This window comes from Neophocaena asiaeorientalis, unplaced genomic scaffold (genome assembly GCF_003031525.2).
Source record: "Neophocaena asiaeorientalis asiaeorientalis breed wild unplaced genomic scaffold, Neophocaena_asiaeorientalis_V1.1 scaffold264, whole genome shotgun sequence".
Lineage (NCBI taxonomy): Eukaryota > Metazoa > Chordata > Mammalia > Artiodactyla > Phocoenidae > Neophocaena > Neophocaena asiaeorientalis.
In genome coordinates this window covers 1433955-1453122 of record NW_020185332.1, presented here as the reverse complement: position 1 = coordinate 1453122, position 19168 = coordinate 1433955, and the positions used below count along the sequence as shown (strand labels likewise).

The following is a 19168-nucleotide window of genomic DNA, read 5'->3' as shown; positions in this document are numbered from 1 at the left end:
TTTTTTTTTTTTTTTTTTTGCCGTGCCACGCAGCTTGTGGGATCTTAGTTCCCTGACCAGGGATCAACCCGGGCCCTCAGCAGTGAGAGTGTGGAGTCCAGGGAATTACCTAACTTCTTAAATAATAGTCAGCTTCCCTCCAGTTGTCAGGAAAATATGGTAAGAATCAAATTCTCAGTGTAAAGGCTTCTTTTCTTCATAAAATTTTCTTAAGCTTTCAGCATTCATCTGCTGGTGGGTGCTAGCAGATGACAAAATGAATGCATAAGAAACAAACAAATATTAACAGAAAAACTCAAACATCTGGTCATGTCTGGTAGAATAGCGTGTTGTTTCCATGGATGTGTGTATGCTTTTAAGAGATTTTACGTATTCTGTTACTCATACAACAGAGTAATCTTTTTTCCTAGTGTATGTGATGAGATTAAATATGAAATTAAATATTCATGGTGTTCTACAAATAACAGCATGATTTCTAGATGCTCTGCTACCTGAATAAATTGGAAATATAAAACTAACAGAAAATGTTTTAGTGTGGGGGAGTGGGCATATGGATGATAAACAAGTAAAATGACGTACTTCTGAGTGTGCAAAGTGCTGTGAAGGAAATAACGTATGTGATGGAGAGTGACTGTAGGTAGTGGGCCCCCTTTAGCGAGGGAGAGCAGGGGAGTCCTCCTGGAGGAGGAGAAGTTCAAGTAGACAGTCCAAGTAGAGTTCCATGAGAATTCTTCTGGAATTCTTCCCCATGCTCCATAGGGGAAGAGGAGGAAACAGCATTTGCAAAGGCTCAGAGCAGGGAAAGACCTTGGTGCACTAGAGGAAAGAACTGGAGGCCAGTATAGTGAGTAAGGGGACACTAGAGACGGGGATGAGAGCTGCTTCATCAGGGCCTTGTGGATTAGATACGGAGTTTGGATTTTATTTGAAGTTCAACGGGAAATGATGTAATGAGGAGTCATAGTTAAAAGGTCACTCTTTAACTGCTATGTACAAAGAATGGTAGGTGTGCAAGGGTGGAAGTAGGGAGTCCAGTTAGGAGGCTGTTGTGGGCATCCAGCGTGTGTGTGTGTGTGTGTGTGTGTGTGTATGTATCTTTGAGAGATATTTTGAAGACAGAATCGTCTGGATTTGGTGATGGTGTGGATGTGGAGGGTGAGTGGAAGTCAAGGTTTTTCGCTTGAGCAGCAGGGTGGATGGTGGCGCCATCTAGTGAGAAAAGGAAGACTACAGGAAGAACAGGTTTAGGAAGACTCAAAAGTTCCCGCTCTGGAATGGTGAGTTTGAGTGTTTATGTCACCTCCAAGTGGATATGTCTATGAGGCAGTTGCACAAATGGGCTTAAAGCTTATGAACAAGGTCAGGGCTGGAAATAGAGATTTGTGAATCGCCAACAAATGTATGGTTATTAAAATCAAGGACCAGCTGATGCTACTCTGAAAGAGAGAGAGAGATTAGGATTAAGCCCCAAAGAACTCTGATGTTCATTCATTTGGCAAACATTTATGGAATCTCTTTGTATGAAACCTGTGTAGGGTCTGGGGATACAGTGAGAAATAAGGCAGCACTCAAGGGGCTCAACCTAGCAGAGGAGCAGGAGTTGATCCAGGTTTTGTAGGGTCTGACACTCTTTAAGAAAAGGAATATAAAACTATTGCTACAAAATTAAATATGAGGCCTCAGAAAGTGTTTGTGAGGGGAGAGATGGGCCTTGAAGTTTAAGCTTCATCAGCTCTGTGGTAAAGCCCCCTTAGTGGGGAAGACAGAAAAATAAAAGTAATATTTACCATATCATGTGTAATGATACAGGTAAGTGCTGAGGGATTTAGCACTGCCGAGAGTGGACATCTCAACAAAAGTCAGGGAAGGCTTCCTAAGGGAGGTAGGTGATTCTTAGCTGAATCTTGAAGGACAAGCAGGGGTTGGCTGACTGAAGAAGGGATAGGAGTCTCCTAGGCATGTATAAAGGCCAGGGGAATGAGAGAGGGTGATGAGACTATAGCTGCACTGTCCAGTATGGGAGCCACTAGCTACATGTAGCTACTGAGCTCTTGACATGGGGCTAGTCTGAATTGAGATGTGCTGTAAGTATAAAATATACATTGGGTATACTAGTATGAGAAAAAAGGTAAAATAGCTCATTGATATTTTTATATTAATTACATGTTGAATTATAATTCTGATATATTGGGTTAAATAAAGTACATTATTAAAATTAATTTCACCTGTTTCTTTTACTGTTTAAAAATGTGGCTACTAAAAAAATTAAAATCACATGTGTGGCTTGCGTTCTATTGCTATTGGACAGCACTGAACTGGAGGTAAGCAGGAGGGTGGAATATGCTCAGCTAAGGAGTGTGGACTCCCTCCTGAGGACACTGAGCCCCCAGGGTACAGGGGAGGGACATGATGTGCTTTGCTCAGAAAATCACTCTGGCTGAAGAGTGAATGAGGAACCAGAAGAGGAGCAGTCCAGGAGTCAGGAGGCTGTTGCAGCATTGTAGGCAGGAGAATAGAGAAATGAGGCCAAATTTGAGGACTTTCAGGAACTAGATCTGACAGTTGGTTGTAGATGAGCTGTGAGGAAGCGAGGAGGAATTTGGGCAGACTTTTGGGTTTCCAGCCTAGACAGGTGAGTGGATCAGGGTGCTAGACTGTATTCAATGAAGGTAAGACTCAACCAGGCATTCAGTAAATCTTTGTTGAATGAATGTTTAAAAAACCACACAGACCAGAATGTGCAGTTCAGGAACTGTGTCATGGGTGGTCTAGAAAGGGAGAGGTCAATGATTAACTGCTACATCAGTGGGAGATAGGAATTGGAGGTCAGGAGGACAAGCCCCTGCAGGGTCGCCCTGTTGACCAGCACAGATTCCCGTGAACGGCTGGCTGCAAGGGATCCTGTTGCTCATCCTCATCAAGATGCATCACAGGTGTTGGGGGTTTGGCTGGCATGAAGACATCTTCTTTGGTTTCCTCAGCCCTCTGGTTAACTTTCATGAGGAGAGGGAGAAGGTGCGGATGATGGGGCTGAAGAAAGAGGAGGATGATTGGTGTAGTGTGAGAGGTGGATGTGGGAATGTGTTTGTAATAAGGGCATACTCTGAAAGCACCTACTTGCTGGTACCGCTACCCATATATGGACCCATCAGTCACACTGAAATGTAGACAAACATTTATATCCATCTACCTGAAATGTCAGTAATATGAAACAGAGCCACTAGGAAATATAAATTTGACTTCATTTCCTTATTGATGCTTGGGGAAAAAATGTGATTTAGTAAAAACAACAACAAAAACAATCCTCTGAATAGAGATTAGGAGGTCGGGGGTTCTGTCACTATTGTTGTGAGTGTGGGCAAGTCACAGAATCTTTTCTGCATCTCAGTTTTGTCATCTGCCAAAATAGCAATAATAATACTAGCCTTGTCTGTTTCATAGAATTAATAATATGGAATGAGAAAATGCATGTAAAGGGCTTCAGAAAGTTAGTGCATACTGAGGGTAGAAGATGTTGATATGTGCAATGAACAGTGAACCCGTAGAGAAGTTATTTTGACTTAAATAAATCTGAATGGAAGAGAAATCATTAGGCATGTGCTTCGTGGGGCAAAAGTCAGTCTCTCCTGCCCTTTTGTGGACAGAACCAGCCATCCCAAAGGGTAGCCTGGCCTTTCGTACTTCTAAGAACTCATTGGGTGAGAGTTGGATGTGATAAATAGTGAGGTGGCTGGGCCAGTGGGGTTTCGTGCTGTAGCCTCCAATATCCCAGAATTGTGAAAGACGGGATTTGTTCAGAAAATCCACAGTGCCCCCTTCATATTCAGATTGGTTATTTCTGCTTTGGTTCGTTCATTTGTATGTTCGTCCATTTGTTCATTCATTCAACAATGTGTATCCAAGCATTCAAACCTCTCCCATCCTTCGAAGATTATCCAAACTTCACCTACTTTCAGAAGGCTTCCGTGTCCATCCCAGCACAGCACCTTAATCTGTGCCTCTCATTTCTTCAGGCACATTCTGCTTTGTCATGTGTTCATGTTATCATTGGTCTCAGTTCCTTTCTGTAAGTAGAATCCATGCCCTAAACATCTTTGTATCCCTACAGCACTAGCACACTGCCCGGTATACAGCAGGTACTCAGAAATTAAGAACTGAATGAGTAAACAAATTGGGCGGATGGATGGGTGGGTGGCCCTGAATCAGGCAGTATTCTCTGTATTTTCTGATCAGGCAGAGATGGGAGTGTAGCAAGTCCAGTTCTACTTCTGGCCTTGGAGGTTGGTGAGGTGGGGGAGGCAGTGGAAGGTGAAGACAATTACTGGGGGCAGCCATTGGTGACCCTGCTGCCTGAAGATGGCGCTAGAGGTCACTTGGCGTATCTACTCGTTGAGCTCTCCTTAACCGAGCATCTGCTGTGTACAAGACACTATGCCACAGGTTAGGGGAACAGAGATAACTATATGGTAGTTCAAAAAGACATGAAGTCTAGCTGGGTAGACAACTAATATGTGTGAACAATGATGATTTCTTTAGAAGTTCGGATGGTGTTACGAGATAGTAAATGCAAAGTGGCAAGCTAGAGGTTCAGAGAGTAAATACTGTGGGCGTAATGATTCTTCATCTCGGGTCTTCTAGGTCTGTCCCCTTCCCCAGCTGGCTGCCCTACAGCTTCCCCAGGACACTAGCAAGCACTTATTCGATTACAGAGCCAGATTTTTGGTATCACAAAGTGTGTCCACTGTTGTTATACAGCTTTTGAGGAGAGAGGTATTGTCGAGAGCTGGAGTGAGGGCTGGGGTGGCGGTGAGAGGGGCCATTTGGGAAAGCTTTATGTAAGAATTCACCCTGATTTTTCTGAAAAATAGTTAGGCATAGAGGAATGGAGAAGGCATTTTAGGCAGAGGAGAAAGGCATGAACAAGGGACTAGGAATTGGAATTGGTTAGGTATATGCATGAGACTGTTCATTCATTCATTCATTCAACCACTGTTTTCTGAACCCTTGCTAAGTGCCAGGCAGTGTTCTCATGCTTGACATACAAGCATGTGTCATGAATGAAACAGTCTGCCTTCAAGATGCTAGTGGGACAGTCAATTTACTTGGGTTTGCCAACATACAAATAACATACAAATAGATTGGGGAAAGTGCTATGAAGGAAAAGGAGTCAATAAAAGAGAATTAGCTGGGCACCTTAGCTTCCCAGAGGAAGGTGACATGTAAGTGGAGACCTGAAACGTGGGGAGTGGAGGAAAGAGGGTTCCAAACAGAGGAGGAGGGACCGTGTGCTGAGGGTTTCAAGGTGGGTAAAGAGGATGGTGCATTTGAGAGACTGAAAGACAGCTGTAGCTGGTGTTACTGGACCTCAGTGAGTGGACACATTTGACTGGGAATACTGCATGCAGGCTGAAGCCAGACTGTGGAAGGCCAGGCTGGGGGTGGTGGACATGTTAAAACATTTTCTGAGGCCAGATTATCTCTGGGTGTGTTTCTGTGTTCCCACATGAGGGCTGCCTGGAGAGAGAGGGAAGTAGGGAGGAAGGGTGAGGGTCTCTCTGAACATCTTGTGATTCCTGTCCCTATTTGCAGCTGGGCGATGGGACAGTTGTGGTGGATGAGCAGCAGGATAACAAGAAGCTGAAGGTGGGTGCCGTGTGGAGTCTGCCCAGTGGGGTTACTGCAGGGTTTCAGAGGACAACCACAGACCCAGGGCGCTGTGGCCCTGATGCTGGGGATACTGGGCTGGGCTCAGACCTGGGAAGCTCCTGGGAATGCTGCCAGGGTGAGCCAGGGAAGGAGCCAGAGGGACTGTCACCTCCAGGTGGCCTTGGAGGAGGTGCTAGCTTGGGAGCTAAGTCCAGAATGTCACTGCTCACTGTCTGTGTGAGCTTGGTCCTCAGATTCTGCATCAGTAGAATGACTGGACTAGATGAACCCAAGTCCCATTTTGTAGACCCAACACTCTATGATTGAGCTAAAAGCCTAATTACCTGCGGCTTTGGAATGCCCCAGAACTAAGAGAAACATACGAGGGGTGGGGCGGGGGGATATGAGGTTTCTGAAAAACTGTGTCTTAGCTGTCTTTGGCCTGTGGGCATTTGGGAAGAAGTGGGGACCTTAGAGAGAAGAGGCCAGGGTCTGCATGAAACCTCCCCCATCCTACGAAAATCCGTAGGCCTGTTGTGAAGTATTGTGTTACTATAGCCACTAGATGGCAGAAGAGTTCAGATCCAGAGGGTTGGTTGGTAGGGAGGGAGGGACCAAGCAAGCAGTTTGTCTGACTTTGAATGTTCCCTTGTTAAGTCAGATGATGTTTCTATGTGTGTCGCTATCGTAATTTAAAAAAAAAAAAAAAATTCAACTAAGTTTAAAAATCAAATCAGCTTTATTCAACAATTCATGAATTGGCCAGCATCCCATCTAGCAAATAGAAAGGAGTTCCAGGTTGTTTCAGGCAAGGTCACCTTCCTTTGGGGGACAGCAGGGGTCTGTCGGGTAGATTACCTCACTAGTGTGCTAACCAGTTAATTCCAGACTGACTGGTTAAGAGTCCATTCCCAGGAGGGGCTGAAACTGCAGTTAGGTATTTTATGTTTCGGTTTGGTGATGTGGGCAGAGTACAAGTGACTCCATTTTGGACCTGTTGTCTCTTTTTTAGCACTGTGAATGAATGTGTGCCACATCCGTGTGTCTGCACATACAGATGTGTGTATGTGTGTGCCCGTGAAGGTCTCTTGAGCATGTGGGTAGAAAAGAAAGGGCTGGAATCAGAAGACCTGGGTGCTAGTCTTGACTCCTTCATTTACGACCTTGGATAAGCCACCCAGCCTTGTTGAGTTTTCATTTCTTTTTCTGTAGGCGGGGATCAAAGCCTTGCTTATGTCTGGGGGTGGGACAGTGATAAAGCACCATGATGCTCTTTGTGGACTGTAAGGGGCTGTGCCCATGCACCGTGGGGCTGTCTGTGAGGTGTATGGGTGAGAGTGTTTCTTTGAGGATGTACTTGCAGGGATGGACAAACCCTCGGTAATGTGGTATCCTTAATACACGTTGTCTGCTCCCTGTCAAAGAGCTTGGGGAATGACTTGGTATGTAGAATTAGCCAGTCATGGAAGAGTTGAGGGGAGGCTGAGAAAGAAAGCACTGTAACTGTCCTGTTGAGGTGAAGGAAGACGGGGTGCCAGGATAAGGCTCCTGTGCTTCTGGCCTGATCTTTATAGGAGGGAGGAGGGTTAGTGAGGCCCCCGTGCGGCTCCTCCCCCGGCTCGGGCAGAGGCCCGCTGAGGCCTGCGCCGCTCTCTCCTGCTTAGCTCGCGTCCGTGCTGACCCAAGGGAGCAGCTTGGCCTCTCTGCACAACAGTACCATCCGCAGCACCATCTACCAGCTCATTCTCCACAGCCTGGACACTCTGGGGGAAGGTAAGCAAGGTCTGCCCAGACCTGCGTGGTCTCCCTGTCCACTCCTTCCCTCCTGCAGCTGAACAAGAACTGGGACTTGCAAAACTGAGAGGCAGCAGGTGGAGTGAGGGTGGGAGTGGGAAGAGAGTTAGCAGAAGAGAGAGGGTGGTAGAGGCAGGCAGTCTGGGAAGACCCACCAGGAGAGGGCCCCGAGGAGCTAAGGTCCTTAGGTATCCACATCCCACTACCTCCTTGTCTCCGTGTCCCTCCTGTAAAATGAAAGGGTTCATCTGCAGTGAGTGAGGCCATGAGTGTCATGTGCCGTGCACTGGTCTATGTTGGGGCTGCCCTCCGTGACTTTCCTGCAGAGCCCACCCCCATGAGTCAGCCCCAGTGTCCCACAGAGTCTCCAGCAAGATAGTGTGGCCAGGGCTGCTTCTGGGGGCATCACCTGCGGGGCCCCACAGCTGGAAGCTCTGGATGGTGCCTCTCTTTGCTCTGTATTCAGCTCCAGAGTCCTAGGAAGCCTGCTGACCCCTCCCCAAGCCAGGTATCCCAAAGGACACCCTGGGGGCCACCAGGACCACTTCTGGGAGTGGTGAGGTCCAAAGTGTAGTGGGAGCTGATGCCCAAGTTGACAAATGATGGAGGCAGCTGAGATCCTCACCACCCACTTTATGGAGACCTGCCTTCTGCCCCGCTTCCCCAGAGAGCTACCTCGCAACAGGCTTTGCAGGCCCCTAAAGGGCATCCTCAGGTACGCTTCTCTTCTCCTTGGGCACCTCTGTCTCTGGGACACTGCTGCAGAACTGGAGCGCCAGCATGAGGCCCATCAAGGAAAGGTTGGCCTTTGGGCGGAAGCCAGGGAGTTGGAGTGCAGCTGGGCAGGAGGCTGAGGACTGAGCTGAATATGACACCAGAGACTGATCCATGAGCCCCAGGGACAAATTTTAGGGACCTCAGTATTTCTCAGGCCCTGAAGCATCTTCTTCACATATGATACTGGGTTGTTGGTTGTTTAAAACAAGCATATGGTCAAAGACGAGGTGATCAAACCTTCCCTAGAAAATTCTCATGAGGAGCTTCCGCAGACGTTGGGAGAGGCCACCCCCCTGTCAGCTCCAGAAAAACAGTATCCCTGGGGTTTCAAGAGTGGAGTCTGCAGCATTGGACAGCCTGTGGGTGATCAGTGCTGGGGGCGTATCTGGCCTGGGCACAGTGAAGGAAGCTGTATCCCTGGGTTAGGCCTGGCCCTCCTCGTGGAATCACTGACTCAGCAAAGTCTTAAAGATAAAGACCTTCTCCTGGATGGGACTGCAGGGCCCCCTGCCTGGGCCACTTCCATGAGCAGCAGCCATCTGCTGGCTTGTCCTAACAGGATTATGTGATGTCCAGGCCATGTCCAGGCCAGGCTGAGGTCAGAGGAGATTGATACTAAGGAGATGATCCGGCCGCGCTGAGAGTTGAGAGGCCATGTGAGGAAACAAGCGCTGGGGGAGCCAGTGGCAATTATCCCCAGGAAGACAAGCACGCTTGGTACCCTGTGTGGGTGTGCGATGGGTATGGAATGGCCCTCCCAGGGAATGATTGCTTATGTGCCTGGGATGCAGTCCCGCTCAGAGAAGCTGGCCCTGATCCTGTACCCTGAGATTCCATCCAGGAAGGGCCGGGATCAGGCAGGGCTGGGATGAAGGCCTTTGTTCCCAACACTTTGCAGATACATGTTTGTGTTTCCGTATGCTCTTTCCAGATGGCTATCCAGATGTTTCCACCCTTTCCAAGCAATGAACTCTCTCCACAGAGCTGATCCATGGTCTGAACTCTTACCCTGGGTAGGGGCTTTACCTCTCCAGAATCCCATGCTGCTTCTGGTGATTTCATTCACACATGTGCGTGTGTATATGAGAGAGACAAAGAAAGAGACAGAGATAGAAAGGAACAGAGAGAGGCCCTTCAGCGGACCTGCTTTCCTCGGTGGCATGGGAAATGAGAGGTTAGGGCGTGTGATGAGGAAGGAGAAGGAAAGAGGGGAACTTGGTTTTCTTGCCAGCTCCTCTAGCCAACAGTCAGCAGGTATTCTCAGCACCAGGACTGGAACCAGGGGAGCCCTTCAGAAAGCTATGCGTTGTTCAACAGAAGACTGCAGTGCTTGATCAGTGCCAAGGGGGCACTGGAGCAGTCTGCATGAGGTAGGCAGTGGAGTACCCACCACCTGACATCTCAGTTCTGACGGGACCCGCTGAGCAGGCCCACCAGGACACTTCGAGGGACGACACTTGCCAGAGTGATGGCTCTGCAGGATGGAGCCTGTTGCCAGAGGCAGCTGCAGCTCAACCAGCCTGATTGTTTAGGAGACAGGTTGAGAGAAGGAAACTCCAGACCTGCTTTTGTGTCCTGCCCATCCTGGACCCAGGCAGAGTTTGATTCCCAAACCTTCACAGTTTGCCTGTATCATGGACTAGAGGATCTTCAGGGTCCCTTCTAACTCAAACCCTCTGGAATACTGGGCCTCAGCAGTGCAGAGTTGCTTCCTGGGTGGAAGAGCTGCTCTCAACTACTATTGTCAACTCATCATTGTCGTCATAGCTAAAACTTATGTAGTATTTTCTAGGTGCCAGGCACTGGCTTAAGCACATTCATATATAAATTCATTTATTCCTTCAACAACTCTGTAAGATTTTTTTTTTTTTTTGGGCTGCATTGGGTCTTCCTTGCTACGCGTGGGCTTTCTCTAGTTGCGGTGAGCGGGGACTACTCTTCATTGTGGTGCGCGGGCTTCTCATTGCGGTGGCTTCTCTTGTTGCGGAGCACGGGCTCTAGGCATGTGGGCTTCAGTAGTTGCAGCACACGGGCTCGGTAGTTGTGGCTCACGGGTTCTAGAGCGCAGCCTCAGTAGTTGTGGCACATGGGCTTAGTTGCTCCGCGGCATGTGGGATCTTCCCGGACCAGGGCTCGAACCCGTGTCCCCTGCATTGGCAGGCAGATTCTTAACCACTGTGCCACCAGGGAAGTCACTCCGTAAGATTTTGTAGGTGAAGAATCTGAGGTACAGAGGGTCACCCAGCTGGATCCAAAGCTAGCAAGTGGGCAGAACTAGGATTCAAACCGAGGCATCTAGCTCCAGAATCCATGCTAACTTAGCAATATTTAATTGCAGCAGTTAAAGTATTTATTTATTTTGTCTCATGGACTCCCACATCAGTGCTCTATCATATTACTGCCTTTTTAGAGAGGGGACACTAAGGTGTAGAGAGGGTACACAGGCTTCCCAAGGTCACCCAGCACTCACAGGGCAGAGCCAGCCTGGAACCCAGAATAGACCCCATGGCTCCACTTTGCTCTTACCCTTACGGACTGCACAGCTGTGAGGAGGACGCTCATGAGCTCCTGCACTTCAATCTCTGTGCCTCTCAGCTTGAAATTACACATGTACAGCACTTTGCATGTTGCCTGGAACAGTCATATTGAAAGAGAGTTGACTTCCCCATTTCTCTTTTCTGGAAATCAGGGCAGCACTATTCTGTGCACGATGCTCTGTGGACTGCCAGCAAGGCACAGAGTGTACACAGGGATCTGGACGGAGACTCTGCTTGGGCTGCAGGTGTCTGGAGTCCAAAGGAGAGTGGCAGGGAACTTGGTGAGCAGCTATTTCCCCTTTCCCACTGGAGAGGGGAGGCTCATGAACATGGCCACCAGTAGTTCCCCTGGAGCCATAGCAAAGCTTCTAGTAAATTCATAGAAATTAAGCTGCAAAGGACCTTACAGACAATCTAGTCCAAGGATGGCAAAAATATCTCCCTGCCATTATTTTTTCATTCCCTGCCCATTGCAGATATCACCGATGAATCATGGTACTCTCCTACCAAGCTTGGACCAGAATTCTCAATTCAGCACTCAAGCAGCCGTCACTTGAGTTCATAAAGGAAATAAATCCTATTTGTTGCCCCCAAATAAAGTAAACCATGTCATTTTATCGGAAGTAGGCCTAGAGAGGGGAAGTGACTAGCCTAAGTGGCTAACCTAAGGTCATAGCCAGTTAGTGACAATGTAGGGAATTTAAGGCAGAAGTTTGGGAATTGGGCACCATGAACAAGCCTAGGAGGACCAGAGTCCAGATGTTGCAACTTCCAGGCCAGCCTCTTTCCACCTACTTCAGCTGCTCTGACTGTCAGCTGACCAACCTAACTGAATGGTGTAGCAGGGATACTGTGGTCTTGGATAAGATGTGTTTCCTTTCTCATTCACAGCCCGGCCCTCCAAGGACAAGGAGGAGGAGAGCTTGAATCAGGAGGCCAAAGCCAAGCCTCAGGCCAAAGCAGAGAGCAAACCAGAAGGTGAGAGGATGGTGAGACCAGTGGGTTTTCTCCTGCCACCTTCCTCCCTCCTGTCAGCCAGGGACTGGGCGGCCTCCTGGTCTCTCTGAGCCAGTCAGCTGGAGTGATGAGCTGGTGCTCCCCTCCTCCCTGCTGCACTCCGGCCTCCTCCTTCCAGGGTGCTCCCCTCCTGGCGTGGCTGCAGCCCCGGGGGTGGCCCTGTACAGCTCCCTCCGCACTCTCCTCACATGGGGTAGGCAAGGCCTGGCAGGGGTTATTGAACTTCTATTTCTTTTTTGCTAAATCTTGTCCCAAATGAGATTCTATTGGACTCTATTTCTTCTTCCTGTCACTTCTACACAGTGCTGCTAGGGAATTGGTCTGAGACCAGTAACCCCAGTGAGGGAGGGCCATCGGGGGTCTGGTGATGAAAACATTCAGCATCCATGTGGCAGCTGGGACACGGTAGTGAGACAGCTACTGCCCAGTGGGCTCTGCACAGCACACCAGGCCTGCCTGATCCACCCAGCAGCTTCGGAGGGAGGGAGGTAGCGCAGCAGTCATTGTTCCCATTCTATAGACAAGGAAACTGAGGCTCAGAGAGGTCAAGTGACTTGCCCAAAGATATATAGCCAAGAAGTGAGAAAGCCTGTACCTAAACCTAGACCTCCAGACTTTCCAGTTCTCCCTCTCCTGCAGTCCTATTCCAAGACTCCCTAGCTGCTGCCTTTGAAATCATCAGGCTCCTCTCATGCAGTTGGTAGGGGGAAGGGTCAGGCGCTGAGAGCTGGGGCTTTGCCCTCTCTTTTAAGCTGTTCACAGTATCCTTGGCTACATTGCCAGGATGGAAATGTCTGAATACAGGGAGAGCAAGGAGAGCCACTTCCCAGCTGTCCTCTCATCTGCAGACATCTCTGTGGACAGGACAGTAACAATTCACATCACATCATTTTCCTTTTCCTGTTAACAAGAAATTCCCCAAACAAACCTTCTATGACCCTGAAGTGGATAAGTCCAGTAGCCCTGTAACCACTCACACCAGTCTCTGCCAGCTGCCCTCAGAACCTGGCACACTCTTCTGACCTATCCCATGTTTATCCTTTAAAGAGGAGGAGCCAGCCAAGCTCCCTGAGGTCACGGTCACACCAGCCCCTGCTCCAGACGTCAAGGGAGATCAGGAGGAAGATCCTGGCAGTCAGGTAGGCACAAGCCTCTTCCCAGGTGGTGGAATTTGAGAGGCCCAGGGAAGGATTTGCCAATCAAAAATCAGTCCTTCCTGAAGATTGGAAATGCTATTTGAGGTTCATTCCTCTGGTGTAAGCATTGCCCTTTCTTTGAAGATCAAACACCTCATGAGGCCAGTTAATTCACTAATACCTTAGTATGAGTAAGATAATATGTATGAGAATGTGTTGCCAACCTATGTCCAATCAGCTGTGGCAGGGAGAGGTGGCGTGCTTTGACTCCAGTGTGGGAGAAGGGAGCTACCGGTCAGGGGCTATTAGCAGTGACAGTTTTCAGAGAAGAGGGTGCAGGCTGGGCAGACACTCCTGTACCTATCAATTTAAATGACTTGTCATTTCCTCCAAGAAGCCTTCTCTCCTGATGAGGGTGGGGAAGGGAGGGCAGAAATTATTTCAGACTCAAGTCTTCTCACTCTTCATTTCCAACTGAAAGCACAGGCCTCATGGATATTAATATTTGACTTCTTCATTGAGTGCTCTGAACCCTGGTTACATATTAGAATAATTTGGGGGAGCTTTAAAAACTGCCCAGGGTGCACTTTCAACCAATTAAGTCAGGATATCTGGGTTGGGTCCTTGGGCATGAATGTTTTAAAATCCTCTAGGTGATTTTAATATGCAGCAGAGTTGAGAATCATTGGGCAGTGCTGGGGGTTGGCAGTGTCATGACATTTGTTATGGATGACGTACTCCATGAGCATACAGCCCAGGTCATTTGCTCAAGGGATTGGACCAGCACATTGTTATAGGTCATTTAGGAGCCAAATCTGAGGACCCTCAGAATCAATGGCTTTCAGAGTGAGTGGAGTCAGTCCATGGTTCCCACACATCGGTCTATAGATGCATTTATTGGAAGCACTTGTGAGCATATTAAAATAGATTCCTGGCTTCCAGTCCTAGAGATTATACTTCAGTTGGTTTGGGGGGGGCAAGGAAATCTGTATTTCTAGTAAGCTCTCAGGCTACCAGGTTTGGGAACCAAAGATCTCATTCGGCCCTGGCATTTGCAGAGCAGGGTAGCTTGGTGGTTAAGAGGCCAAGAGTTGGACTATCCATATTCCAATCCCAGCTTCATCACTTACAAACTGTGTGGACCATAAGCAAGTTATTTAACTACTCTGTACCCTAGTTTCTTCATCTGTCAGATGGATTTAGTTCTGCCTATATCATAAATTAATTGACTCATGAAACATACTAAGTGCTAGTTGTTATGACTATTATTATACCACTTAGCATGATGCCTGGCACATAAATACCCTCAGAAAATAGGTATCCTCCTCGTCATCATCATTTTACACATATAAGGTAATAGAGCAGTTGAGGAGTTTTAATGGACTCTAGCAATGTGATGTAACCACCAAAAGATACCATGTCATTTTAGGCAACATTAATGGAAGCACAGTATCTAAAATAAGGGGGGTGATAACCCTGTTTGACTCTGTGAAGTGTTCTGTGTTGTTTTAGAAGCCTTCTCATGGGATATAAGCTAACTAGAATGAGTTCACCAAGAAGGAGAGGAGGCTTTAGGCCATAGTATGGGGGAACCATAGAAGGATCTGGGAATCTTTAACCCAGGGAAGAGAGCTGTCTCATGGAAGAGTGTTATGTATGGCTCCCAAGAGTAAACCTATACACAGGAGGTAGAACTTTGGTATAAATATGACTTCAAACCAATCAGAGTTGTCAAGATGACAGAAGCTGCTTTAGGTGGTGAGTTCTCCATCCCTAGAAATGATCAAATAAAGACCAGACCACCACTGGGTAGGAGTGTTGTGAAGGGAATTTTGCTGAATGATCGCACTAGTTTCTTCCTCATACTCAAGCTTTTAGATACATTCTGAGAACAACAACAACAAATGTGGGGAAAAACTGTGGGGAGGAACAAGCAGGGCAGTTATTTCCCATTAATCTGTTGGCTTTGGATTGCAGGGAGATGTGGCTGAAGCTGAGAGCACAGGTGAAAGGACAGATAATGAGGTTAAAACTCCTGGTGAAGGTGAAAATGGAGAGCAAAGTGGAGGTGAAGCTCAACCAGAAGGTGAAGGTGAAGAAAAAGGAGAGAATGAAAGTGAAGGTGACATCCTGGCAGAAAGGAAAGGAGATGATGAAGGTGAAGGTGACATCCTGGCAGAAAGGAAAGGAGATGATGAAGGTGAAGGTGACATCCTGGCAGAAAGGAAAGGAGATGATGAAGGTGAAGGTGACATCCTGGCAGAAAGGAAAGGAGATGATGAAGGTGAAGGTGACATCCTGGCAGAAAGGAAAGGAGATGATGAAGGTGAAGGTGACATCCTGGCAGAAAGGAAAGGAGATGATGAAGGTGAAGGTGACATCCTGGCAGAAAGGAAAGGAGATGATGAAGGTGAAGGTGACATCCTGGCAGAAAGGAAAGGAGATGATGAAGGTGAAGGTGACATCCTGGCAGAAAGGAAAGGAGATGATGAAGGTGAAGGTGACATCCTGGCAGAAAGGAAAGGAGATGATGAAGGTGAAGGTGAAATCCAAGCAGGAGAAGATGGTGAAATGAAAGGTGATGAAGGTGAAACTGGAGAGCAGGAATTGAACGCTGAAAATCAAGATGAAGCCAAAGAAGATGAGAAAGGTATAGATGGTGAAGAGGAAGGTGATGGAGGTGAGAGAGGAGACGAGGAGGAGGAGGAGGAGGAGGAGGGAGAGGAGGAGGTCTATGGATGGGGATGAGGATAATGGGATATCGGTGCCTCTGTGGCTGCTGCTGCTGCTGCTGCTGCTGCTGCTGATGGGGGGAGGAGGAGGAGGAGCAGGAGGAGGAGGAGGAGGAGGAGGAGGAGGAGCCTTTGTCCCTGGAATGGCCTGAGACCAGGCAGAAGCAAGCCATTTACCTCTTTCTTCTGCCCATTGTGTTCCCACTGTGGCTGACGGTGCCCGACGTTCGGAGGCTGGTGAGTTTGCCCAGCTGTCCCCAAGCTATCTGTCCCCAGGGAGGCTGTGGGGTCTCTCGGCACTCCCCCTCAAGAGGACGGAAGGGACAGGACAAACCAGCTTGACAGGGCTCAACTACAGAGAGGATCTGGGATGGAATCTGCAGCTCTAGTGGGGACCATGCACCTAAGGGGACACACTGATGGGCTTGGGAGGCCTCAGAATGTGCTTGTTTCCATCACTATAAGCAACGTGAACTAGCCCCTCCCCGAGTTCTCAATGTCTTGATTTTAATATGGGAATGATGCCACTGCACGCCCTCCACATTGCACAGGGATATTGTGAGACCCCAGGGTGATAAGTGCTGTTTCTACCCAGTATTCCTGTTTATAAGGAAAGGTCTGACTAACATACCCCACCCAAAGGGGAACCATGTTCTGTCTCTGGGTCCAGAGAGGGGTGGGGTGGGGAGAGGTTGCTGAAGCCAAACCAGGTACCTAGATTGGTCTGGTTCCAGGGCAAGCAGGCAGCTCTCTTCAGTTTGGCAACTGCTGAACCCCCTCCTGTGTGGACTCCCCTATGGGCCACCAACCCCATCCTTCTCAAGGTCCTCACTGGAGACAGAGATGGAAGGTCAAACTTCTCCACATCCTCTCCATGACTCCTCCAGCAGATCTCTTCACTGATACTGGGGCTCCCTCAGAAGGGCCAGAGACCTTTAGCCTCTGCAACTTATTTCTCTTCCTTTTCAAACAGGAGGCTAGGAAATTTTTTGTTATCACCTTCCTGGGATCCATCATGTGGATAGCCATGTTCTCATACCTCATGGTGTGGTGGGCTCACCAGGTGAGTGTGCGGCAGGAACTAAATCCTGCATTAGCAGGTCAAGAGGACTTTTTCTATTCAGGGTGAATTTCTGGTACTCAGGGAATAGCGAGGACCAAGTGAATTTGTAGTTTATACATTGTAAAGGCTAAAAAGTAGACTTTATATTCCAGGGAATGTAGTGCTTTTCAGGTGTGGCTCTTCTGTCTTGTAGCGTGACAGAAGGCCCTTCACAACCTGATCTAGTTGACCATTCCTTCTTAGCATTATCCCCTGCTTCCTCTGTTCTGTATCCCACACTTCTCTCCACCTGGTGACATCATACACACTGTGAGAGCAAGCTCAGTTTTGCCTCCGTTCTGGCGTTTAATCAGTCTTCTGAGTGCTTAATGGCTTTGCTGTTCTACCTAGAATATTGCACTTAAGCACAGAGCTGTATTATTATTATTATTTTAAATATTTATTTGGCTGCATGGGCCTTAGTTGCAGCACGCGGGATCTTTCGTTGCGGCACGCAGGCTCTCTAGTTGTGGCGCAGGGGCTTAGTTGCCCCGTGGCAAGTGGGATCTTAGGTCCCCGACCAGGGATTGAACCCACATCCCCTGCATTGGAAGGTGGATCCTTAACCACTGGACCAGCAGGGAAGTCCCTGTTTTAGTATTTACATGCTTTTCTCTTTCAAGCTGAGAGTAGGGTCAGTGTTGTACTGCTCATACTTCTACCTCCAGCCTCTAAAAAGTTCCTGGCACACAGCAGGTGTCCGTGGTTCTGGAAATGGAAACTTGACACCAAGAGGCCTTTGGAGGAGCAGTTCTTTTGGGAAGGTAGAGGTGTTGTAGTTGGAATGACAGTAAGTGGTATCATAGGTGGACTTTTACTCCAGTTTAGAAAAGAGCAGCATCATTCCCTGAAGCTTTGAGCAGGGGTCCTGTTCTTTCTCTCCATGGCCCATCTCCCCAGCTGTTAGTTCTGCTGTGACCCTACCTCACTCAGGCCAAGGGAATGTGAACTCTGTGGAAGGTGTTGGTTTTGCACAAAGTAGTATGTGGTTGGTGCTTTGAAGAGCCTCAGATTTTTCACTTGGTTTCTCATTACTGTTACTATTTACCAGGTTGGTGAAACAATAGGGATTTCTGAAGAGATTATGGGCTTGACAATCCTAGCAGCAGGCACATCAATTCCTGACCTCATCACCAGTGTGATTGTCGCTCGGAAAGGCCTGGGAGACATGGCCGTGTCAAGCTCTGTGGGCAGTAACATATTTGATATCACCGTGGGGTGAGTGGCAAAGTTGCTTTCTAGGGCATGATATGTATGACTGGCAAACACTGTGTTGGCTCTGTCTGCTGGTTTTTTGCTCCATTCATTATACATGGGATAAAAGGGCATTTATGTTTTTAGCTTCTGCAAGGCAACAAAGTATCCTCCCTTCATTCATCACAGCCAGATAGGATAATAGAACTAAAATGCTGCCTGAAATGTAACTGACTAGAATTTATAGATGAATTGAAAAATGAAGTCCATTAAATTCCATTACCAAATACAAACGCTCTGCTCACTGACCCCCAAGGTGGAGGAGGTGGGGTTGGAAGAAGCAGTGACTCAGTCTTACTTCCTGACATTCTTGCTTCTTTGCATTTGGACTCCTGCTGGCTCAGAGGTTCTAAAACCATTTTGTATAAACAAACAAATGCTGCTTGCTTCTGTATGGGTTTGCTTACCCCGCTCCTCCCAACTTTGTCAGAGCAGAGTGTCCGCGCTATTTTCATTTCCCCAATCATGTTCTGGATTTGGGTGGTGGCTTTGGTTTCCTTAATTTGTATATGTGTGTGTTTGCAGGGTGGGGCAGGTAAGAGGGCATAGGAGAGCCCTGATCACTAACGAATGTAAGGAAATGTTATCCTGAGCTAGGCCTTATCCTGATTTAGAGAGTCACACATCTACCAATTTAGGTTAGTCATACAGAAGTCATGAAGTATGACGAAAACAAACTCAGACCCAGAAAACCTGTTTTAGTCTTAGGCTCTCCCAGTTATCAGCTGTGAGTACTTGGGCACATAATTCCCTGAACCTTAGTTTTCTCACCTTTAAAATGAATGTTTTCTGCTCTGTTTCACAGGTTTGTGTAAAAATGAGTGCTTTGTAAATTGTAAAATACTGTTAAGTATATGGCATGATTATAAACATTAAGAATATTCACACTGTTTCTTCCATCTTGCAGCCTGCCCCTTCCTTGGATGCTTTTCTCTTTTATCAATGGATTACAGCCTGTTCCTGTCAGTAGCAATGGCTTGTTTTGTGCCATTGTTTTGCTTTTTCTCATGCTCCTGTTTGTGATCTCTTCAATTGCATTATGCAAATGGAGAATGAACAAGATCCTGGGCTTTACCATGTTCCTCCTGTACTTTGTATTCCTGATAATCAGTGTGATGTTAGAAGATCGAATCATATCCTGTCCTGTGTCTGTCTAAGTCAGTCACTGTTGCT

General features: G+C 47.7%; 2 protein-coding genes across 2 annotated transcripts in view; one reads left to right on the top strand and one right to left on the bottom strand.

Annotated features, from left to right (window-relative positions):
• The window catches only part of SLC24A1 (solute carrier family 24 member 1), a 26727-nt gene extending 7568 nt beyond the window's left edge, over positions 1–19159 (top strand). The window contains exons 2-10 of the mRNA XM_024735223.1: positions 5590–5643; positions 7311–7419; positions 11646–11732; positions 12819–12910; positions 14885–15637; positions 15724–15876; positions 16613–16702; positions 17793–17959; positions 18903–19159. Of these exons, the coding sequence (XP_024590991.1) occupies positions 5590–5643; positions 7311–7419; positions 11646–11732; positions 12819–12910; positions 14885–15637; positions 15724–15876; positions 16613–16702; positions 17793–17959; positions 18903–19152 (1755 nt within the window). The 3' untranslated portion in view covers positions 19153–19159. The remainder of the gene's footprint in view (positions 1–5589; positions 5644–7310; positions 7420–11645; positions 11733–12818; positions 12911–14884; positions 15638–15723; positions 15877–16612; positions 16703–17792; positions 17960–18902) is intronic.
• Positions 1–19168, bottom strand: part of DENND4A (DENN domain containing 4A) — a 156981-nt gene that overhangs the window by 12819 nt on the left and 124994 nt on the right. The window lies entirely within an intron of this gene.